At 39.5% G+C, this 23,205-nt stretch overlaps 1 protein-coding gene across 1 annotated transcript in view; it reads left to right on the forward strand.

Annotated features, from left to right (window-relative positions):
- The window catches only part of MGAM2 (maltase-glucoamylase 2 (putative)), a 103,434-nt gene that overhangs the window by 41,804 nt on the left and 38,425 nt on the right, over positions 1-23,205 (forward strand). Inside the window, exons 21-32 of the mRNA XM_025380084.1 lie at positions 297-385; positions 1,135-1,184; positions 4,050-4,217; positions 5,291-5,446; positions 6,471-6,698; positions 8,857-9,011; positions 10,044-10,212; positions 10,813-10,909; positions 11,366-11,478; positions 11,952-12,077; positions 14,388-14,516; positions 22,834-22,941. Coding sequence (XP_025235869.1) covers positions 297-385; positions 1,135-1,184; positions 4,050-4,217; positions 5,291-5,446; positions 6,471-6,698; positions 8,857-9,011; positions 10,044-10,212; positions 10,813-10,909; positions 11,366-11,478; positions 11,952-12,077; positions 14,388-14,516; positions 22,834-22,941 — 1,588 coding nt within the window. The remainder of the gene's footprint in view (positions 1-296; positions 386-1,134; positions 1,185-4,049; positions 4,218-5,290; positions 5,447-6,470; positions 6,699-8,856; positions 9,012-10,043; positions 10,213-10,812; positions 10,910-11,365; positions 11,479-11,951; positions 12,078-14,387; positions 14,517-22,833; positions 22,942-23,205) is intronic.

Consider the following 23,205-nt stretch of genomic DNA (forward strand, 5'->3'; position numbering starts at 1 on the left):
AGAAGAGTGCCTGGCACATGCTAAGCACCTAATAAGGCTAATTGTTGATATTATGTATTGCAACCCAAACAGTTTTCAGTAGGAACTGCCTCTGTCCACCCTTCCCTTTATGTCCACTCACTATCAATCCCTGCTGCCTGCCCACACCCAGCTCCTATGTGTCCACCCAATATCAACATCTACTTAGTTTCTGGTATAGACTCTTGGATTATCTGTCCCTGGGGCATGAAGGCAGCTAGTTTCACATAGTTCCATCTCATCTACATTCGCTGAAACTGGGAATTACTCTTTTACAGCCGGAAGAATTCCCTGGGACTCATCATCGCCTTGGACTATAAGAGAGAAGCGAAGGGGGAGCTGTACTGGGATGACGGTGTATCTAAAGGTAGACTTTCTCAAGACACCATTCCTGTGGATCACTGTGATTCTCCCTGAAAATTAGTCATCACAGGCTGCCCAATATGGCACTAGTCCTACTAGCACTGTCGTTTACATCTGTAGCTTAGAATCAATGGGTTAAAATCCACTCTGAAAATTCCATTAGCCAAGCACAATGCATTAACATAGACTTCAAATGCACAAATTATGTGTTACTGACTCTACCAAAGCAACGGATATTATTGCATTTAGCTTAATTATTCTCTTTCTTGGACATTATTATTAATAACAGATAATACACTTTTTCAATAGCTTTGGAAAATACTGCTTTGGTTTGTGGAAGAAATATCTGATTTGTATAGTGTGTCTTTTCACTCTAAGGTTTCCATGTAAACACCTCACGTGAGCTTATGTGGTTATATAAAAATCCTGTCCTACATGGAATTAGTATGTATTGTGTTGACCTTGAGGAACTCATGATCCAGCAGGTTAGATACAATGCGTATGTAGATAACTATAATGCAAATCAAAATGTTTTACATGCCAGTGAAATGGTGCCACAGACTGACATGTGAATTTAGAGAAAATGGTCCAGGAAATATTTGCAGAAGTTTGAAAAAAAAAAAAAAATGCACAGAACTCAGATGAGCAGAACTAGATGGTTGGTAAAGGAATTCCAGATGAAATGAAGAGAAGAGCAGGACTTCCCAGCTGCATGGCTTCTCATAGTAACGGGTACTCTTCTTTCTTTTTTAGATGCTGTAACTGAAAAGAAGTATATTCTCTATGATTTCTCTGTTACCTCTGTAAGTACTTTTTTTGAGGAACACACAGCGTATGTTCCTTGCTGTGATGGCTCTTTGAAATTTTAGTTTAATATAGACACATGGTTATGTGCAACAGAGACAGAGTTTTACTGTCATGATTCCAAAAAGGAATCAAATGAACATGAAAGTGTTTAATGTGTGTCAGGCTTCTAAGCTGCTACAAAACCGGTATGAGTTCCGTGCAGAACTTTTTTTTCCTGGAAAAAAAAAACCAAAACGATTGCCTTTGCGTTTTATGTGATGGGTGCTGGCTTCCAAGATGTGCCTTTTTTGACGTTTGCAAGTGTATATGAGGTGTGGGTGGGTTAGTGAGTGGTGTAGCACCTTTTTAAGATTCTTCCATAACAGCTCTCCTTCGTAGCAGGTAAAACTTGGCCTTTGGCACAGGTATCAAGCAGTGATTTTCAAAGGCTGGAAGATACAGAACATCATTTGCCTCATATCTATTTCCCAAGGGTACTGAGGAATAAAAAGCAGCAAGGCTAGCAGAAAATGAGGGAATTCTGATGTGGTTTTCTTAGAAGCCTGTTCATGTATAGGCAGAACTTTCTTTTGAGGCGGTCTCTCTCTCTCTTATTTCTCCTTTCTTTTAAATATATGTATATATGTATGTATCTACATCTATATCTATAAAAAGGGATCTACTTTGAGATATAGAATATATAAAATATTATATATATATAAGATATAATATATATCTTAAAGTAACTTTTTTATTTTGAAATAATTAAAGATCCCCATGCAATTGTAAGAACTAGCACAGAGTTCCCATATACCCCTTAGCCCAGTTTCTCCTATGGTAGCATCTTATAAACCTATAGCACAATCTCACAACCGGAATGCCGGCATTGATGCTGTCGAGATACAGAACATTTCATTAGCACAAAGATCTCTCATCCTTTAACAGCATGTCCACTTGCTTCTCTCCCTATCCCTCCTCAGCTCTTGGCAACCAATCATCTGTTCGCCATTTCTATAATTGTATCCTTTCAAGAGTGTTCTGTAAAGAGAATTAAATAGTTTGCAACCTTTGGGATTGGTTTTTTCATTCAGCATAGTTCCCTCAAAACCCATCCAAGTTGTGTGTGACAACGGCTTGCTCCATTTTATTGCTGAGTGGTGTTCCAAGTTATGGATGTACCACCTTTTAAAAATCACTCAGTTGCTAAAGAGTGTCTGAGTTGGCTCCAGTTGTGAACTGCTACAAATAAATTAAAATTGCTACTAACACTCATGTATAGATTTTGGTGTGAACATAAGTTTTTTTTTGTTTTGTTTTGCTTCGAGATGGAGTCTCGCCGTGTCACCCAGGCTGCAGTAAAATGGCACAATCTCAGCCCAGTGCAACCTCTGCCTCCTGGGTTCAAGAGATTCTCCTACCTCAGCCTCCTGAGTAGCTGGGATTACAGGCATGCGCCACCATGCCTGGCTAATTTTTCTGTTTTTAGTAGAGACGAGGTTTCACCATGTTGGTCAGGCTGGTCTCAAACCCCTGACCTCATGATTCGCCTGCCTCGGCTTCCCAAAGTGCTGGGATTACAGGCGTGAGTCACCATGCCTGGCCATAAGTTTTTATTTCTCTGTAATAAGTGCCTAAGACTGCAGTTGCTGGGTCTTATGGTAGTGCATGTTTAGTTTTATAATAATCTTTCAAACTGTTTTCCAAAATGCCTGTACCATTTTACACTTCCACCAGCAGCATTTGAGTAATCTAATTTATTTGCATCATGGCCAGCATCTGATATTGTCACTATTTTTTTTAAGGCTTTTCTGATTGATGTGTAGTTATAGCTCATTGTGTTTTTAATTTGTATTTCTCTGATGGCTAATGATGTTGAACATCTTTTCATATGTCTATTTACCATCTATATATTTATATTTTTAATTTTGATGAATCTAATTTATCATTCTTTTCCTTATAGATTGTGCTTTTTGATGTCAAGTTTAAGATCTCTTTGCCAAGTCTTAGATTCTGAATATTATCTCCCATTTTAAAAAAATATAGTCTTACCTTTTACTTTTAAGTCTGTGATCTATTTTCAGTTAATTTTTACATAACATGTAAGATTTAGGTTGGGGTTTGACCTTTTGCCTGTGTATGTCCAGTTGCCCCAACATCTTTGTTGAAAAATCTGTCTTTGTAAAAAATCATTTGGGCATATATGTATGGGACTTCTAATTTTTTTAAATTATCAAACTGACACTTTTTTCTTCAGTCTTAATTTCTACCTTCTTCTTTGTCATAGCTCAACCATGTCACCTTTGTTCTCTAAATAAGTTATTTAATTTTCTGTGCTTCAGTTTCCTCATCTGAAAAATCAGGGTAATTATAGCTTCAACCTCATAGTCTGCTGTGAAAACGGAATGAAATAATACATGTAAAATGCTTAGCCTAGTGCCTGGCACATAATACACACTCAAATACTCTTAGCTCTTATCATCATTATTAGTAAAATAAAAGGAAAAACTTACTTGGACCCTTTTGGTGTATATGTGTATGTCTTTATCTTTGTGTGCCAACGAGTCTCGTATCTTTTTATTTACTGTGTGAGTACCTATCTTGTCTGCTTGAAAATTCTACAGTGTCAGGGACAAATTTTCTGAGTAATAGAATCAGTAGAGAACCAGCAAACCAAAGGGAAGATGAAATATTGCTTAAAAATTTAAGATTGATAAGAGTCTGAGTGAACGAGTTCCCTAGGGATGATGACCTAGCAACATTTGAAACGACAAAGAAAAGGAAACAGCTTGGATGTCAGAAAATGAGACATCGACTGGTATTTAGGGATAATAAGAGTCTGAAGTACCTGATTTCTAATTCGACTTTTTTTTCCCCCCTCCCAGAACCATCTACAAGCAAAGATTATAAATAATAATTATACGGACACTGACAACCTCATGTTTGCAGATATCACAATCTTGGGAATGGACAAACAGCCAGCTAATTTTACCGTCTTACTGAATAATGTCGCCACCTCCAGTCCAAGCGTTGTCTACAATGCTTCCACAAAGGTAAGAGATCCTTCCATTCTGCAGGGTCCTTTCCAGAGGCCCTGGCTCTGACAGTCGGCCCTACTTTGCTCTTTTAACTGTGGGCAATCAGACACAACTGACTTGCTGGGAGGTCCAACACATCACAGGGAGGATGCAGGAGAAACATGTGCATGCTAAAGAAAGACCTCTCTGCTTTGTTTGTATCAGGGCTCTGTAGAAGATAGTGGGAGTTGGAACCCTGAGAGAAAGAAGTTCTTCTCTGGGCACACTTAAAATGAGACACTCTGATCCCAGCTGTGACATAGTGAATAGATTGTGCAATGGCTATTTACACATTTATCCTCTCATTGAAGGGAGAATCTCTTTGAGAAACAGTTGAAATTTGTCCTTACTGTTTTAGGCTATTTGCATGCCATTAATAAAATGTGAGTGGAGTAACACAAGGAGAAATCCAGTTTTGCTCTTATTGAATGATTCCCTTACATTGTTAGTTGAATATTTCAAGGTCTGGGAAATTCATTATTTCTTAGATCAGCCCCTTTCCATGTTGACAAGACATATAGCATAAGGTAAGAGTTTGATTTTTAGAGTTAGGCAGAAGGGGGCTCCAATCTCAGCTCTGAGGGTATTAGGTGTCTCTGTATCTTAGTTTTCTGTTCTATAAAATGGAGATAGTCATAACATTGACAGCATGGAACTGCTCTCTAGGGTTGATGGAGATCATGCTTATTAAGTGGTTATCACAGTGCTTGGCTTGTGTGAATGCTCCATAAAGTTAGATATTGTTGTTATTACTACTTTTATTAAATTGATAAGCATCACACCCAGAGGACAGTAAGCCTAACAATGACAGTCCTGCCTGTGATCTGCACTCATTAGCATGATGAAAACTCTTCCCATCCAACACTTCCACAATGACTCCATGAAGTGAGAAAGCCCAGGAATCAGCCAAGTTCCAAATATCTCATGGCAAAATGGTTTTGGAGGAAGGAATAGATCCCCTTGTCCTGACTTCCAGACTTCCAGCCAAGAACTCTTTCTGGGTGCCTTTCCCTCCCTTCCTTTGTCACTGTGACTGTCTCTTTCCCCAGGTGGTAACCATCACTGATCTCCAAGGACTGGTACTGGGACAAGAATTCTCTATTAGGTGGAATCTTCCTGTCAGTGACCTGGAGAAGTTCAACTGCTACCCTGACGATCCAACAGCCTCTGAGGAGAGTTGTCGGCAGCGGGGGTGTCTTTGGGAGGTAAATGACCAGAAACAGATTAGGAAGTTGTAAAAACTGTCCCACAGGTAATTAGGTACCTAGAAAACACTCTTCAAATGTCTGTGGCTTGAAGAAAACCAGGACACTGTGCAACATGCCTTTTGCCAACTCTACATGATAGGTCATCAATATTTTCCCCAGATATCCCAGATCAGAAGAAATTTATTGCCATTTTCATTGCCACTCCAACCATATCATTAAAAACCCAATTTTAAACATAATAATATACATTGGGTATGCATTTTGCATTGCATATTTTAACCGATCTTGTTTTGTCTATTGCAGAACACAAGCAGGAAGCATAAGGTCAGGCTGTTCCTCTCTATTTGAACAATAGGGAAAATGGAAACTAGAAAGAACAAGTGATTTCCTCTAGATTACATGGGAGGCAATAAGGACCCGGGGAGTAGAACCCTGCCTGCCTGGAGGCTTGTGTCTCTAGATCAAACTTTCTGCTGCTCTGTCACTGTTCACTCATTATAGGTCAATGTGTGTGTTTAAAAAATGAATGTGTGCATTTGCTAGGGCTACCATAACAGAGTACCACAAACTGAGTGGCATAGAAACGACAGGAATCTATTTGCTCAAAATTCTGGAGTCCAGAAGTGGGATCATGGTGTCAGTGGAGCTGGTTCCTTCTGAGGACTTTGAGGGTATTTCTTCGCTTGTAGATGCATCACCCCGTTCTCTGTCTTCATAGTCACATGTGTACATGTCTATCTCTGTGTCCGAATTTTCCTTATTAATAAAGATGCCAGTAATACCGGATCAGGGCCTGTCCCAATGACCTCATCTTAATTTGTTCATGGCAGAAACCCTACTTCCAAATAGTCACATTTACAGGTATCAGGGTTAGGACTTAACATCTATTTTGGGGGACATAATTCAATCCATAACCATGGACATGGTATCAGAGACTTAGTCTGTGTTAACCAACTTCTTCAGGAATGACAGCCTCAGTGTTGTATCAGAGGCTGAGCAAGACTTTCTCCTGTTGTTCCAGGACACATCTACTCCTGGAGTGCCCACCTGTTACTATGACACCATCCCTAATTATGCTGCTAGTGACATTCAGTATCTGAGCACCGGCATCACTGCAGACCTTTCCCTCCTGATGGCCTCTGAGTCAGCTGCTGCTGCTGCTGCTGCTGCCTCTGATTCTCTCTCTGCACAGATCAGCCTCCTCCGCCTGAATGTGATCTATCACACAGCAACCATGCTGCAGGTCAAGGTAAGGCCCATGTTGCAGATTCTGGTTCTCAATATGGAGTTTTAACTTATGGTTCTGTATGGATAGAAGTCATTGAAACAATTAAAACATTTTTTTTTTCTTTTCAAGACAGGGCTGGAGTGCAGGGGCACAGTCTGTAACCTCCACCTCCCTGGCTCAAGCCATCTTCCCACCTCAGCCTCCCAAGTAGCCAGGACTATAGGTGTGAGCCTACACACCTGGCTAATTTTTGTAGAGACAGGATTTTGCCATGTTTCCCAGGCTGTTCTCAAATGTCTGACCTCAAGCAATTCACCTCCCTCCACCTCCCACTGTGCTGGGGTTACAGGCATGAGCCACTGTGCCTGGCTGAAACAGCTTTTTATCCAAATCCCTCATATTACAGATGAGGGAACTAAGGCCTGTAGAGAGGTAAAGGTCATAAAGTAGACGGTAGAGCCAGGATGTGACCTTAGATCTATGAGAACCGTGAATTCCCTATAATGATGAGTATTCTAGGTCACAAACATCATCAAAGAATCATCCTTTAGCCCTGAGAAAAATGCATCTGCTTTGTGGCAAACTCATATGAGAGGCATTAACTTAATTGCACTATTAGAATTATTTTCTCTAGCAGTAGTTCTCAAATTGCAGCATGCATCAGAATCACCTTCAAATCATTTTAAAACCCAGATTTCTGGCCCTCACCCCTAGGGTTTCCAATTCAGTAGACCTAGGCTGGGGCCTAGCCTGAGAATTTGAATTTCTTTTTCTTCTTATTGTCTTTTCGAAATGGAGTTTCACTCTTGTTGCCCAGGCTGGAGTATAGTGGCACAATCTCGGCTCATTGCAACCTCTGCCTCCCAGGTTCAAGCGATTCTCCTGCTTCAGCCTCCCAAGTAGCTGGGATTACAGGCACCCGCATCTACGCCCAGCTAATTTTTTGTGTTTTTGGTAGAAATGGGGTTTCACAATGTTGGCCAGGCTGGTCTCGAACTCCTGACCTCAGGTGATCCACCCGCCTTGGCCTCCCAAAGTGCCAGGATTACAGGCATGAGCCACCATGCCTGGCCTCGAGAATCTGTATTTCTAACAAGCTCCCAGGTGAGGCTGGTGCTGCAGGTCAAGAGACCAAACTTTGAGACCTACTGCTAAGCGCACTTAAAAAATATGTCTACTGGAAATACAGTGTGAACCACACATATTTTCCAGTAGACACATTTTTAAATGTATATTTGAAAAGTGAAATTAATTTTAATAATATTTTAGTTAACCAATGTGCAGGTGTGATCTACCTGTGTGTGATCGTGAGGTCAGGAGATCAAGACCATCCTGGCCAACATGGTGAAACCCTGTCTCTACTAAAACACAAAAAATTAGCCAGGTGTGGTGGTGCGCGCCTGTAGTTCTAGCTACGCAGGAGGCTGAAGCAGGGGAATCACTTGAACAGAGGAGGTGGAGATTGCAGTGAGCCGAGGTCGCACCACTGCACTCCAGCCTGGCGACAGAGTGAGAATCCATCTAAAAATAATAATAATAAAAAGAAAGAAAGAAAGAAAAAAACCCTTCACCTAACCACAAATTTGGGGCTAATAATATGAGGAAGAGGATAGTCACTCATAATGGTGATACTCCTTGTCCTTGCATAACATTTTTCATTCCTTTTATTCTTCCCACATGTCAGTCCTGTTAGGTAAGTAGGAACAAGGGGTGGATACAGAAAAGAAACTTTAGGAATGGGAAAGCTGTGCAACATCTGGAAGCTCAACCAGTAAGGAGATCTCAGAGTCCACATGAAAACTCAATTCTCTAATTCCTAACATGCATACACACATACAAATTTACACCGTTCTATGCACATACATGTCTGCATGCCGCGCACTTACAAACATATACACACACATTCTATTTATGAAATTCTATCCCCTTCTATCACAAGTTCTTTAGAGGAAGAGCCCTCTTTGGCTTTGAATGGGTTTTACTGAGGCATTTTTGAACGTCAGCATCTGTATGGGGCACAGTGGGCAGGCAGGCCTCACACCCATTTGCTTGGGGATGTTTGATGCCTACTGATATGGTACAAACTGGTCAAAAATGTGGAAACTGAATTATATGGGGTGGCATGAGGGGTTTTAGGTCTGAGACCCTACAAGAAAGTTTTCTTCTTTCTTCTTGCCAGATCTATGACCCCAGTAATAAAAGGTATGAGGTTCCAGTATCACTGAACACCCCTCCCCAACCAGTTGGTGACCCTGAAAACCGTTTGTATGATGTCAGGATTCAGAACAATCCTTTTGGAATCCAGATCCAACGCAAAAACTCCAGCACTGTGATGTAAGCACTACTTATTTGGTTCTAATTAGAGTAGTTCTAGATTTAATTACAGTGGTTACAGTTAATTCAAGTGAAATATTAATCTCAGAGACGCAATGGAAATATGTGTGCATTTGTTAGAGTATATCTATTTTTCCCAAGTTTTAATGGGTAATTTGTTTTTGGTTAGTCATTAACAAAAATAATCAAAGTTTAAAGAAATGAAGTATTGTTTGATTTCAGAGAAAGAAGAATACATGTTCTACTTATTTTTCTTAAGTAAAACAGAAAACTCTACTTAATAAGTACAGCAGATAACCTAAGATACAAATGAGTTCCATATTAGTCTCATTAAGAAATAATAAGAGGCAGGAGAGAGGGGCAAATGTTAAAAAGGAGAAAGAAATAACTTCTTGTAATGTTTGCTTCTGTGGACGCAGAAGCCTTCAAGCCTGTTCACAATGTTAAGCATAAAAGGAATTGTCATCTCCCATCTCTTGTCCTGCTGCTGAATAGAATGAAGTGAAGGTCTGGATTTTGCCTGGGGCAAGGTTCCCTGTCCCAGTAGAAGCTGTCACCTGTGCGTGCACCTTTGCCTTCCTGTGTATGTCTTTTCTCTTTGGCTATGCGAGTGATTTCCTCTCTGTTGCCCTCTTTGGTAAGAAGTCCTTTGACTAACTCAAGAGAAATTGTTCTAAGAGTTTCACATTTTTCTGTTGGAAAGTTTGCTTTAACCCTATTTGTTTATTTATATATTTACTCAAGCCTATAAGCCAGGCACTGAGAACTTGAAATAAATAGAAGAATGAGTCATGGCCCTTGCTCTCAAGGACCCAGAAAAGGAGATCTCAGTCTGACAAACCACAGAACAGAAATGTGAACATGGAACTTTGGTCCTGAGTCAGGGCCATTGTTATGACCTCTGGGTCATGTCACAGTATTTGAACCTGCAATAATTAAGGAGGCTTTGGAATCAACTAGACATTCCAAACACATTCCAAGTAGCTCTGGCCAGTGGTCTCCAGCTCAGCGTGGTCTGCTTTTGTGTTGCAGTTGGGATTCTCAACTTCCTGGCTTCACCTTCAATGACATGTTTCTCTCCATTTCTACGCGTCTGCCCTCTCAGTACATCTATGGCTTTGGGGAAACTGAGCACACGACTTTCAGAAGAAACATGAACTGGAACACATGGGGGATGTTTGCTCGCGATGAGCCACCTGCGGTAGGGACAATGGAATAAGTTTAGCAATCAGTTTCTCTCAATGTAAATCTCTTTTAATCCTTATGCTTATATATGATACCTTACTCATCAACTTCATCTTATATTCTGCTCTCAGTTGTAAGAGACCATATGTCACATTCTTTTGTCCTGAAAAGGCATATATATATATATATATATATATATATATATTTCCCTCTGTCAATTATGGATTTTATTTATCTCACAAACTTTTACTTAATATATTCTATGTGTCAGGCACATTACTAAGTGCTTAGCTATAGATTTAATAAGACACTCTCTTTGCTCTCCAGAGGCTTATAGGCTAGTGAGAGAAATAGAAGTGGAAATAGTGATAGCATAGTGGAATCACTGGGTTATGTAATAATATATCATTGAATTAAATAATAGTAAATGAGGAAGGCATGAAGTGGGGAAGACACAGCTTTTAACTTGGAGTAGAAGGGAGGGTCAAGGAAGGCCCAACAAAGGACATGACATTGAGCTGAATCTTTAATGATGAGTAAGAGTTTGCTGTTTGGGTTATGGTATGAAAACAATATCTTGAACTTTCTTTTTGTTTATTACCCTCGTGACTCCCAGTACAAGAAGAATTCCTATGGTGTCCACCCTTACTACATGGCACTGGAGGAGGATGGTAGTGCCCATGGAGTGCTCCTGCTAAATAGCAATGCCATGGGTAAGGCAGAGGCACAGCTCCCGTGCACCACCAGAAACAGCTGTAACCACTCTATTTTGACCTGGATTATCAATAGAAATAGAGGCATTCAGGGGGCAAGGGAAATGGAACAAATAAACTGACTTTCCATTTATTCATCTATTTATTCAAGATTTATTAAGAACTCTGGATCAGGTGTTAAGTGTGGAATTTTGACCAATTATGGCTCCTACTCTGGCATAGCGTATTTTACTGTGAAACTTTGGCTCCTATTCACAGAGTGATAAAAGCAGTTGAGGTTGCATATTACATTTGGGGTACCTGCAAATACACCTCTGATTCTAATGAATGAGAGATTTTCTAGAGAAGGCAGGTATCAAAGAGAGAGTGTGAAGAAAGCAAATTTTAGAGCAGGTTTTCTATCTGGGTGATTTACACCTCCAAGGATGTGCCTCATGTATGTTGTTTTTCTTACAGATGTGACATTACAGCCCACCCCTGCCCTGACATACCGCACCACCGGAGGGATTTTGGACTTCTACATTGTTTTGGGGCCAACCCCTGAACTTGTAACTCAGCAATACACCGAGGTTAGAAGCCATTCTGTCTATCAATATATTGTCAAACATTTATTGGCTATTACCACATTATTAGCACTGAGATAAGGCAGTTTTTTCTTTTGACCCTTGAGTGTCACTACTAGATTATTACTGCCTTTGCTGAAATCATATTTTAGTATTATGGTTCTGTAAAGCCACATTAATATCCCATGTGTCCCTCACCTGCTAAACAGCCTATCTAAGAATTGCTAATCAGTAATAACCAGCAAATCTCAGGTTTCCTAGAATGAAAACTCTGGAATATAAAAAAAAATCCAATTACAATGTTTCTATCATTCTGCATGTCCGTAGTTGCTCCACATTTATTGTACTTTCTTATCTTTCTTGGGTGAGGCCTCTTAGACAGTACTTAGCAGAAACACTCAAGTTGATTCAAGTATAAGTCAACCACCTTTTTTCTTCCCTAAGAAGTCCGTCTGGATGCATTTTTCTTTTTATTCTAGTTGATCGGTCGGCCAGCAATGATTCCATACTGGGCCTTGGGATTCCAGTTGAGTCGCTATGGATACGAGAATGATGCTGAAATCTCCAGTTTGTATGATGCAATGGTGGCAGCCCAGATTCCCTATGTATGAAACCCTCACTCAGCCCGAGGTGTAATCAGTTACAGGAATTTGTGGCTAATTTTATATTAGAAGTGCTATGATGTTCTTATCAAAGATAACTTGATATATCCAGGCTGAATTTTTTTCTTTGTATATACTGTAATACTATATACTTATCAAACAGAAATTAGAAAATAGGAAAATTACAGGATGAAAAAAATCCATTGATATACCTTACCAAAGTAATCAACATTAATAACATACTGGTTTATTCTTTTCCAAATTTTGGCTTATGCACAAGTCTCTGTTTTACCAAACAAGTTTCACCTGGGGTCATATGGCAATGCAGGTGATTATCCCTTTGGGCTAAAAAGAAGCAACCTCTTTTTTTTTTTTTTTTTTTTTTTACTAAATATTAACCACTTTAGTTATTATTCAATTATCATGGTTTGAGCAAGTTTCATGTGCAGAAACCTGGGTTGGTACTGCATAGAGAAATCTAGACATTCAAGAAAGCTATAAAATAATGTAGTTCTTGTATGTTGGTGTAAGGAAGGGGTTCAGTTTCCATTCTACATGTGGCTAGCCAGTTTTCCCAGCAACATTTATTGAATAGGGAGTCCTTTCCCCATTGCTTGTTTTTGTCAGTTTTGTAGAAGATCAGATAGTTGTAGGTGTATGGTCTTGTTTCTGGGTTCTCTATTATTTGCCGTTGGTTTATGTGTCTGTTCTTGTACCAGTACCATGCTGTTTTGATTACTGTAGCCCTGTAGCATAGTTTGAAGTGGGATTGTCTGATGTCTCCAGTTTTGTTCTTTTTGCTTAGGATTTCCTTGGCTATTCGGGCTCATTTTTGGTTACATATATGAATTTTAAAATAATTTTCTCTAGTTCTGTGAAGAATGTCAATGGTAGTTTAATGGGAATAGAATTGAATCTATAAATTGCTCTGGGCAGTATGGTCATTTTAACGATACCGACTCTTCCTATCTATGAGCATGTTTTTCCATTTGTTTGTGTCATCTCTGATTTCTTTGAACAGTGGTTTGTAGTTCTTGTAGAGATCTTTCACCTCCCTGGTTAGCTGTATTCCTAGGTATTTTATTTGTGGCAATTAGGAATGGGAGTTCATTTGTGGTTTGGCTCTAGGCTTTACTGTTGGTGGTGCATAGAAATGGTAGAGTTTTTTGTACATTGATTTTGTATCCTGAGACTTTGCTGAAGTTGCTTATCAGCTTAAGAAAGTTTTGGGCTGAGATGATGGAGTTTTATATATAGGATCTTGTCTATATGACAAGATCTAGTATCTAGATACAAGATCATGTCATCTGCAAATATGAATAGCTTGACTTCCTCTTTTCCTATCTGAATGCCCTTTGTTTTTTTTTTCTCTCTGTTTCTGTTTTTTTTTTTTTTTTTTTGAAACAGAGTCTCCCTCTGCTGCCTAGGCTGGAGTGCCGTGGTGCGATCTTGGCTCACTGCAACCTCCACCTCCTGGGTTCAAGTGATTCTCCTGCCTCAGCCTCCTGAGTAGCTGGGACTACAGGCACAGGCCACCACACTCAGCTAATTTTTTTTTATATTTTTAGTAGAGACGGGGTTTCACCATCTTGGCCAGGCTGGTCTCGAACTCCTGACCTCAGGTGATCCACCTGCCTCGGCCTCCCAAAGTGCTGGGATTACAGGCATGAGCCACCGTGCTTGACCCTTTTATTTATTTCTGTTGCCTGATTGCCCTGGTCAGAACTTCCAATACTACGCTGAATAGGAGTGGTGAGAGAGAAAACCTTGTCTTGTGCTGGTTTTCAAGGGGAATGCTTTCAGCTTTTGCTCATTCAGTATGATATTGGCTGTGGGTTTGTCATCTATGGCTCTTATTATTATGAGATATGTTCCTTTAGTACCTAGTTTATTGAGAGTTTTCAATCAGCCATATTTACTGTAGAAAAAACCCCAGATATACAATCCTGTTTGTTTCCTAGGAAAGTCCCAGTTTCTACCCTTGAACATTTCAATTAGAACTTTGTTTGATAGACTGAGTTTGAGATTTGAAGAGTAAGAAAGACATGAATTGAGGAAAGGAAAGGGGATAGAGTTCCAACTGGGGAAACAGAAGGAGAAGGATGGGCACAGGTGAACTGCATGCAGGCATCAGAAAGCAATTTCAATTTGCATAACTGAAAAGTCAGCAGAGGGAAGTAATGAAATGAGGAATGAAGAGGGGCCTGGACTGGGGCAGGCAGGTACCAGGACCAGGGGCCTGGCAGAGCAGTTAGTGTGACCTGCAGGGCACCTTCTGCAGGATTCCAAGCGCCTTGCTGCTTCTTTCTGCAGGACGTCCAGCATGTAGACATCGATTACATGAACCGGAAGCTGGATTTCACCCTCAGTGCCAACTTTCAAAACCTCAGTCTTCTGATTGAGCAAATGAAGAAAAATGGCATGAGATTTATTCTCATTTTGGTAGGTATTGAGACAGATTAGATCCTACTTTATGTTTCCATATTCATGGTTTAAAAATAGCACCATTGTGGGAAATTGGATGAAGGGTACAAGAAATATTCCTGTACTCTGTACTTTTTTTTTGTTTTGCAACTTCTTGTGGTGAATGTATAATTATTATTTTTAATTTAAAAGCAAACGAAAGAAAGAAATGAAAAGGGGCTTTTAAAATATGATACATTATAATGTTTATTTTCCATAACTGTCACTGGAATATAATTATTGTTCTCTTGGTAGAGTTAGAACAACTGTGGGCTGAAGCACTGAAGATAGAAAAAAAAAAGGGGCATCTTACTGTTTCAGGCTATGTCTCAGGAAAAATAGCTGTATCTTAGTCTCATCTTTACCTCAGGGGGTTCAAAAATCTCTTACGTTGTATCATCACTCAGAAATGGTAAGGCTCAGGTGACATTTCTTCTTGAACTTACAATTGAGTTAAGATCCAGAATACCAATTTATTATATTACTAGGAAGCTGCGTCTTGATAAATGCAGAGGTAATTACCTGCAAATGATTCTCCCTTCTAGCTTCCAAAAAATTACAGCATTATTTGGTGACTTTTGTTCACTTACTAATTCATGTATTTATTGAACACAATATTTGAAAACCACTCTTCTACAAGTTGTGTGTGCATGTGTGAGGGTGCATGCATAGTCTAAATTAGCAAGACAGTGCCCTTTTTCTTACAAAGTTTTTATTCTAATGGAGGGAGAGAGCCAATACACATTTGAAAAGATAATTTCAGACAGTAGTGATTTATATGACAATTGTGAAACAGCATAATATTATACAGAATAATTGGGGCAGGTATGGGATGGAGTGAACAGGGGAAGCTACTTTAGATAGACACATTGGGACACAGAGGGCAATAAAGAAGTTTCATGTTTTTGAGGAATATTGCTATTATACTCTGGAAACACAATAAATTGGCTCTCTCTGCTTGAAGATTAAGTCTTATTAACCTGGTTCATCTCCAGGAGTTGTTTCCAAACACTAGCAAGTTTTTCTCAAGAATTGTGTGGAGAAACACCAATACATTCTTTTACTTCTCAACTCTCTTTGTAAAAATAGATTTCTATGTCATTGGAAAAAAATCACTCATGTCATATTTAAATTCCTATAGGGGTTTTTAGCATCTTATTTATTTGTTTATTTAAATAATTCAGGGTTAAAGTTTTTTTAACTTTTATTTTAGATTCAGTATGTACATATATAGGTTTGTTGCAAATGTGTATTATGTAATGCTGAGGTTTGGAGTATGTATTAGTCTGTTTTCATGCTGCCAATAAAGACATACCTGAGACTGGGCAATTTACAAAGGAAAGATGTTTAATGGACTCACAGTTCCACATGGCTGGAGAGGTCTCACAATCATGGCAGAAGGTGAAAGGCATGTCTCTCATGGTGGCAGACAAGAGAAGAGAGTTTGTGCAGGGAAACTCCCCTTTTTAAAACCATCAGATGTCATGAGACTTATTCACTATCATGAGAACAGCAGGGAAGGACCTGCCCCCATGATTCAATTACCTCCTACCAGGTCCCTCTTACAACACATGAGAATTCAAGATGAAATTTAGGTGGGAACAGACCCAAACCATATCAGAGTATGATGGAACCCATCACCCAGGTAGTGAACATAGTACCAAACAGGTAGTTTATCAACCCTTGCCCCACTCCCTCCCTCTCCTCTCTTGTAGTTTCTGGTGTCTCTTATTCCCACCTTTATGTCTATGTGTACACAATACTTAGCTCTCACTTATAAGTGAGAACATGTGGTATTTGCATTTCTGTTCCTGCATTAATTCACATAGAATAATGGCCTACAGCTATATCCATGCTGCTGCAAATAACATAATTTCATTCTTTTTATGGCTGTGTACTATTCCATGATATATATTTACCATATTTTCTTTATCCAATCTACCATTGATGGGCTCCTGGGTTAACTTCATGTCTCTGCTCTTGTGAATAATGCTGTGATAAACATACAAGTACATATGTTTTTTGAGCGATTAATTTATTTTCCTTAGGGTATATACCTAGTACTGGGGTTGCTGGGTGGTATGTTAGATCAATTCTTAGTCATTTGAGAAATCTCCAAATTGCTTTCCACTGTGGATGAACTAATTTACATTCCCACCAACAGTGTGTTAAGTGTTCTCTTTTCTCCACAGCCCCACCAACATCTATTTTTTGACTTTTCAACAAAAGCCATTCTGACTCAAGTGAGATGGTATCTCATTGTGGTTTGATTTGCATTTCTGTATTAGTTATGCTCAGCATTTTTTCATATGTTTGTTAGCCACTTGTATGTTTTCTTTTGAGAAGTGTCTGTTCATGTCCTTTGCCTACTTTTTAATGGGATTGTTTGTTTTTGACTTGTTGATTTAAGTTCCATATATATTCTGGATTTTAGGCCTTTGTCGGAATCATAACTTGCTAATATTTCCTCCCATTTGGTAGGTTACCTCGTTACTCTGTTGACAGTTTCTCTTGCTGTGCAGAAGCTGTTTATTTTAATTAGATCCATTGTCAATTTTTGTTTTCATTGCAATTGCTTTTGAGGACTTAGTCATAAATTATTTGCTAAGGCCAATGTCAAGAAGAACATTTCCTAGATTTTCTTCTAGGATTTTTGTAGTTTGAGGTCTTACATTTAAGTCTTTAATCTATCTTGAGTTAATTTTTGTATACAGTGAAAGGTAGGAGTCCAATACCATTCTTTTGCATATGGTGAGCCAGTTATCCCAGCACCATTTATTAATAAAATATTCTTTCCTTCTTACTCATTTTTGTCAAATTTTCTGAAGATCAGATAATAATTGTAGGTGTTTGATAGTATACTTTGAGGTTGGGTAATGTGATATCTCTAGCTTTGTTCTTGCTTAGAATTGCTTTGGCTATTCAGGCTCTTTTTTGGTTCCATGTGAATGTTAGAATAGTTTTTCTAATTATGCAAAAAATGACATTTGTAGTTTAATAGATATAGCATTGAATCTATGAATTGCTTCGGGAAGTGTGGCCTTTTTAATGATATTAATTCTTCCAGTCCGTGAGCCTGAAATGTTTTTTTATTTGTTTGTGTCATCTCTGATTTCCTTCAACAGTATTTTGCACTTCTTGTAAAGGTCTTTCACCTGCTTGGTTAGATGTATTCCTAGGTATTTTATCCTTTCTGTTGTTGTTGTAAATGGGATTGCATTCTTGATGAACTATAAAACATTCTTGTTTTTATAGTTCTTCTAGGTGTGAAGCTGGATCGTTAATTTGAGGTCTTTCTAACTTGAGATTTCTAATTTGAGATTTCTCAGCTTGAACATTATTGATGTTTTTTATATATATATATAGAAATGCTACAATTTTTGTACATTAATTTTGTTTCTTGAATTACAAAAACTACTAATTTTTGTACATTAATTTTGTTTCTTGAAACTTTACTGAAGCTGTTTATCAGTTCTAGGAGCCTGTTGGCAAAGTGTTTAGGGTTTTCTAGATATGGAATGATGTCATCTGTGTAGAGAGACAGTTTGACTTCTTTTCTTATGTGGATGCGTTTTATTTTTTTTCTCTTGCCTGATTGCTCTGGCGAGGACTGTCAGTACTATGTTAAATAGGAGTGATGAAAGGGGGCATCCTTGTCATGTTCCAGTCCTCAAGAAGAATGCCTCCAGCTTTTTCCCATTCAGTATGATGTTGGCTGTGGGTTTGTCAGAGATAGCTCTTATTTTGAGGTACTTCCCTTTGATGCCTAATTTCTTGAGGGTTTTATCATGAAGGAATGTTAGATTTTATCAAAAGCTCTTTCTACATCTATTGAAGCTATCATATGGCTTTTGTTTTTAATTCTGTTTATATGGTGAATCACATTTATTGATTTGCCTATGTTGACCCAACCTTGCATCCAGTGTTATGGGGAAAAGCCTACTTGAACATGGTCAGTTAACTTTTTGATGTGCTCCTGGGTTTCGTTTGTTAATCTTTTGTTGAGGATTTTTGCATCTGTGTTCATCAGGGATATCAGCCTGAAGTTTTCTTTTTTTATTGTCTCTGGCAGATACTGGTATCAGGATGATGCTGGTTTTGTAGAATCACTTAGGGATGCATCCCTCCTCAAGTTTTTGGAATTTCAGTAGGATTAGTACCAGCTCTATGTACATTTAGTAGGATTTTACTGTGAATTCATTTGGTTAAGGACTTTTTTTATGGTTGCTGGGCTTTTTATTGCTGATACAATTTTAGAATTTATTATTGGTCTGTTTAGGGTTTTATTTCCTTTCTGGTTCAATCTTGGAAGGTTGTGTGTTTCTAGGAATTTATTCATTTCCTCTAGATTTCCTAGTTTGTGTGCATGGAGATGTTCATAAAAATCTTTAAGGATATTCTGTATATCTGTGGGACTGGTTGTAATGTCATCTTTGTCATTTATGATTATACTTATTTGTATCTTCTCTCTTTTTTTCTTAATCTAGCTGGTGGCCTATAATCTTGTTTATCCTTTCCAAAAAGCAACTTTTGCTTTTGTTGGTCTCTTGTATGAATTTTTGAGTCTTGATTTTGTTTAACTCTGCTCTGCTTTTGATCATTTATTTTCTTCTGCTGTCTTTGGGGTAAGTTTGTTCCTGTTTTTATCGTTCTTCTAGTTGTGAAGTTGGATTGTTCATTTGAGATCTTTCTAACTTCTTGATATAGGCATTTATGGCTATAAACTTTCCTAGTGTGTCTTAGGGATGATCATCTTGCATAATATTTCATAGGGATTCTCTGAATTTCTTAAATTCACATGTTGACTTCTCTAGCAAGATTGGGGAAATTATCATGGACGATATCTTCAAATATGCTTTCCAAATAATTTTTTGTTTCCCCTTCTCTCTTAGGAATGTGAACGAGTCATAGATTTGGCCTTTTTTTTTTTTTTTTTTTTTTAGAGACGGAGTCTCGCTCTGTCGCCCAGGCTGGAGTGCAGTGGCGTAATCTCGGCTCACTGCAAGCTCCACCTCCTGGGTTCATGCCATTCTCCTGCCTCAGCCTCCCAACTCCCGAGTAGCTGGGACTATAGGTGCCTGCCACCATGCCTGGCTAATTTTTTGTATTTTTAGTAGAGACAGAGTTTCACCATGTTAGCCAGGATGGTCTCGATCTCCTGACCTCGTGATCCACCCATCTCAGCCTCCCAAAGTGCTGGGATTACAGGCGTGACCCACCGCACCCAGCCAGATTTGGCCTCTTTACATAATTCTATATGTCTCAGAGGTTTTGTTCATTTTAAAAAATTGTTAAAAATATTTTTTTTTCTGACTGAGTTGTTTACAGGGACTGGTCTTTGAGTACTGAGATTCTTTCCTCAGCTTGGTCTATTCTGTTGTTAATACTTGCAATTGTGTTATAATTTTTTGTTTTAATTCCAGAAGTTGAGTTTAGGAAGTTCAGTTTAGCCATTCAGTTAAAATGGCTCTGTTATCTTTCACCTCTTGGATCATTTTACTGGCTTCTTTGGATTGAGTTTCAACATTCTCCTGAATCTTGTTCAGTGTCCTTGTCATCCAGGTTTTGAATTCTATATCTGTCACTTAGGCCACTTCAATCTGGTTATGAACCGTTGCTGGGGAGCTAGTGAAATTGTTTGGTGGTCAGAAGATACTCTGACTTTTTGAATTGCTAGAATTCTTGTGCTGATTCTTTCTCATCTGAAAGGGCAGATGTTCCTTTATCTTTTTGAAGTTGCTGTCTTCTGGATATGGCTTTTTGCCTTTATAGTCTTTATTTTCCTTGAGGGTTTGACTGTGGTGTATGTTGAATATAGTTGATTGGCTTCATTTCTGGGTGCTTTCAGAGGCCCAGGGCTCTTTCAGAGATCTTTATCTGTGGTTGAATTCCTGCATTGGATTTCACAGGCCGTGTATACTAAAATAATTTTGTTTGGTGGTGTAATTTAGGTTACAATACAGTAGATGGTATTTAAGAGTAATTACCAGAAAATAGCCTCTTACTCAGCTGCATGCCTCTTTCATATTTCAGTACATTTGCAATAGTGCTATGGGGTGAGGGAGATGGGAGATGCAGAGATGGCCCCCTTCCCAAGTCGATTTTTGGTGCTTGAGGAAGCCCCCTCTAATCACTGATGTCATGCCTATGTTTCCTTAGCCCCAAGGGAATCCCTGACAGGCTATGCTCTTCCCTCTTAGGGGCAGCCTGAGCCAAAGTTCAGGTCACCATAAGAACTGCAGCTCCCTGTTGGTCCTCTGTACTTGGCAGAGTCGGAGTGGGTTGTGGGGTATGTCTGGGGGTGATCTGTTGATGCAGTGGTTCAATGGCAGAAGATCCCCAGGCACCACAGTGTTGCTGTAGGGGTGCAGCTGATATGGTGCCATGATCCAGTATTTTCTGCACAGCAGATGGCTTTGGGGACTTCTCAGCTTGCTCTCCCCCGACTGAGTCTCCTTGCAATGTCTGCCCCAGTAGCTGCCCTGACAATCTAGTTTTGTCCCAAGCCTTTTGCACCCAGATTGTTGGTCTGTTAGATGTTCTGGGCTGTGGAGCTCCCTTGGGCAGAGGCTGTGGCTGGTAAATAGATTACATGCCTCCCAGACCACTGTTGCAGAGGGAGGCATGCCCAACTCCCACACCAGCACACAAGCCCATACCTCACTCTCGTCAGCGTTCTGAGAGTGGGGCTTCTCCTCTCCTCAAGCCTCAGCCACAGATCTTGCAGCGGGATAATTAAGGAATCAGAGAGACCGAGGGGTTGAGGAGGAATTATTTAATTATTTAGGTGCACTGACCCAGTCAGATTAACATCCAAAGGACTGAGCCCCAAACAAAGAGTCAAGCTACCTTTTAAGCATTTTGTGGGGCAGAGAGAGATCTCTGCAGGGAGAAGCATATTACAGAAGTGAGAAACAAAGACAGTTATTCAATTAAGACATGCATTACATTATTTCTTACTTTTCAAGGAACAACGTGTTTTACGACTTGAGATTATCTGTCTAGTGACCTCGCATCTGCACAGCTAGAGAAACGGGGTCTTCACAACGCCTGGGAAAAGGAGAGATAAAGCTCACTAGCCACAGAAAAACAGACAGTTAATTTTAAAGCACTCCAGCTCTTTCTCTTCTTCAGGGGAAATTGGGTTTTCTTACATACAACTGAGTTTTTGCTTACACATTCTTAAATTTCTTTTAATTCCTGTTCCAATCTCAGCTAGATAATCCTGATTTGTGTGTTTAAACTCTGGTGGGTTGGGACTGGGCCTGCAGCTTTGTTTTCTGGCCTTAGGGTCAAGCACTGGCTCTGTTAGGGGTCAGAGTACTTCCAGGCCACCAGCAAAGAACTCAGGTAGGGCAGTGGAGGCTGTGCTGTGTGCATTCTCTTTTGGGGGCAGCCAAGCAGTGGCCTTGGAAGGGGCTGGCAGACAGGGGTGGCAGGCAGATCACATGCACCCTGGTTCTGCAGGAAAGACAATGCTGCCGTCTCCCAGCTCAGCTGTCAGCAGGGACTAGAGCTACTCAGAGCAAGATCGAGAACCTTTGCAGATGGGTCCCCATGGTCGTGTTTTGCTGTAGATGCCCTGTCTGGTCTCTGCACAGGCTTGAACTCTGCCTCTGCCTACTCTCCAGGCAGTTTCTCTTGCCAATTCAAATGTCTATGGTGTTTGTGGGGTCTGTTGTAGCCAGGATCCTGGATGTGTGCAGTGGGAGTGTCCCTTCACTCACCCCTTCCTTAGGACCTGTTCAGTTCCAGGAGCGTCCTGGTACTCAGCAACTCTGTGTGGGATTTCCAGCTTTCTCCCTCTTACACCTCAGTGTTTGCATTGCTTCTCTATAGACTGTCAGTGTTTTCTTTCAAAAGCTCTGTTTGAAGTGTGATGGTTTACTCAATATTTTGGTTTTTCTCAGTGGGAGAGGTGCTTCCCAGCTGCATCTAGCTGGCCATATTGTCCCCTTTCCTTTCATTTTATTACTTATAGCTTTGGGTGGTAAATTTTTGTAATATAGAAAGGCTTCTTCATTTGTTGACACAGATTTATATACCCTTTGAAAGAGATTACCCCGCATAAGGGTTTTATATCTTATGTTGAGTACTCATGGCACCATCTCTTTTCAATTGACTATGGTAATATATGCAGTAAGACATAAGACAAATTATCATTGATTTTTATTTTAATTCATTTTATTTTTGGTATTGCGATTCACCATTTCCTTCTGCACTATGAACTAGTAGGAGAGAAATTTTCTTAGAGATGTTTTCCTCACATTTGCTGTTTGAAATTCTTTTACTGCAGGACCCAGCCATTTCTGGCAATGAGACACAGTATCTCCCATTCATTAGAGGACAGGAAAATGACGTGTTCATCAAATGGCCTGACACCAGTGACATTGTCTGGGGAAAGGTAAGGCTTGGGGAAGGTGCTTATAGTTAATTAACATCACAATGTCTTGAAATAAAACAGCTCTTGATACATGTTGGAAAATACATTGGACAATCAATAAATTATGAATGAGTAGAAATCTGTCCGATGCTGATTAGCTCAATAAGCATTAATAAGACCAAGGTTACAAATCTTATCCTCTATTATTATTGAGCACTGTTTATTGCCTGGAAATACTCTGATGTCCCCACTCTTTATTTATTCCACATGGTCATTTAATAAACA

This window comes from Theropithecus gelada, chromosome 3, assembly GCF_003255815.1.
Source record: "Theropithecus gelada isolate Dixy chromosome 3, Tgel_1.0, whole genome shotgun sequence".
Classification (NCBI taxonomy): Eukaryota; Metazoa; Chordata; class Mammalia; order Primates; family Cercopithecidae; genus Theropithecus; species Theropithecus gelada.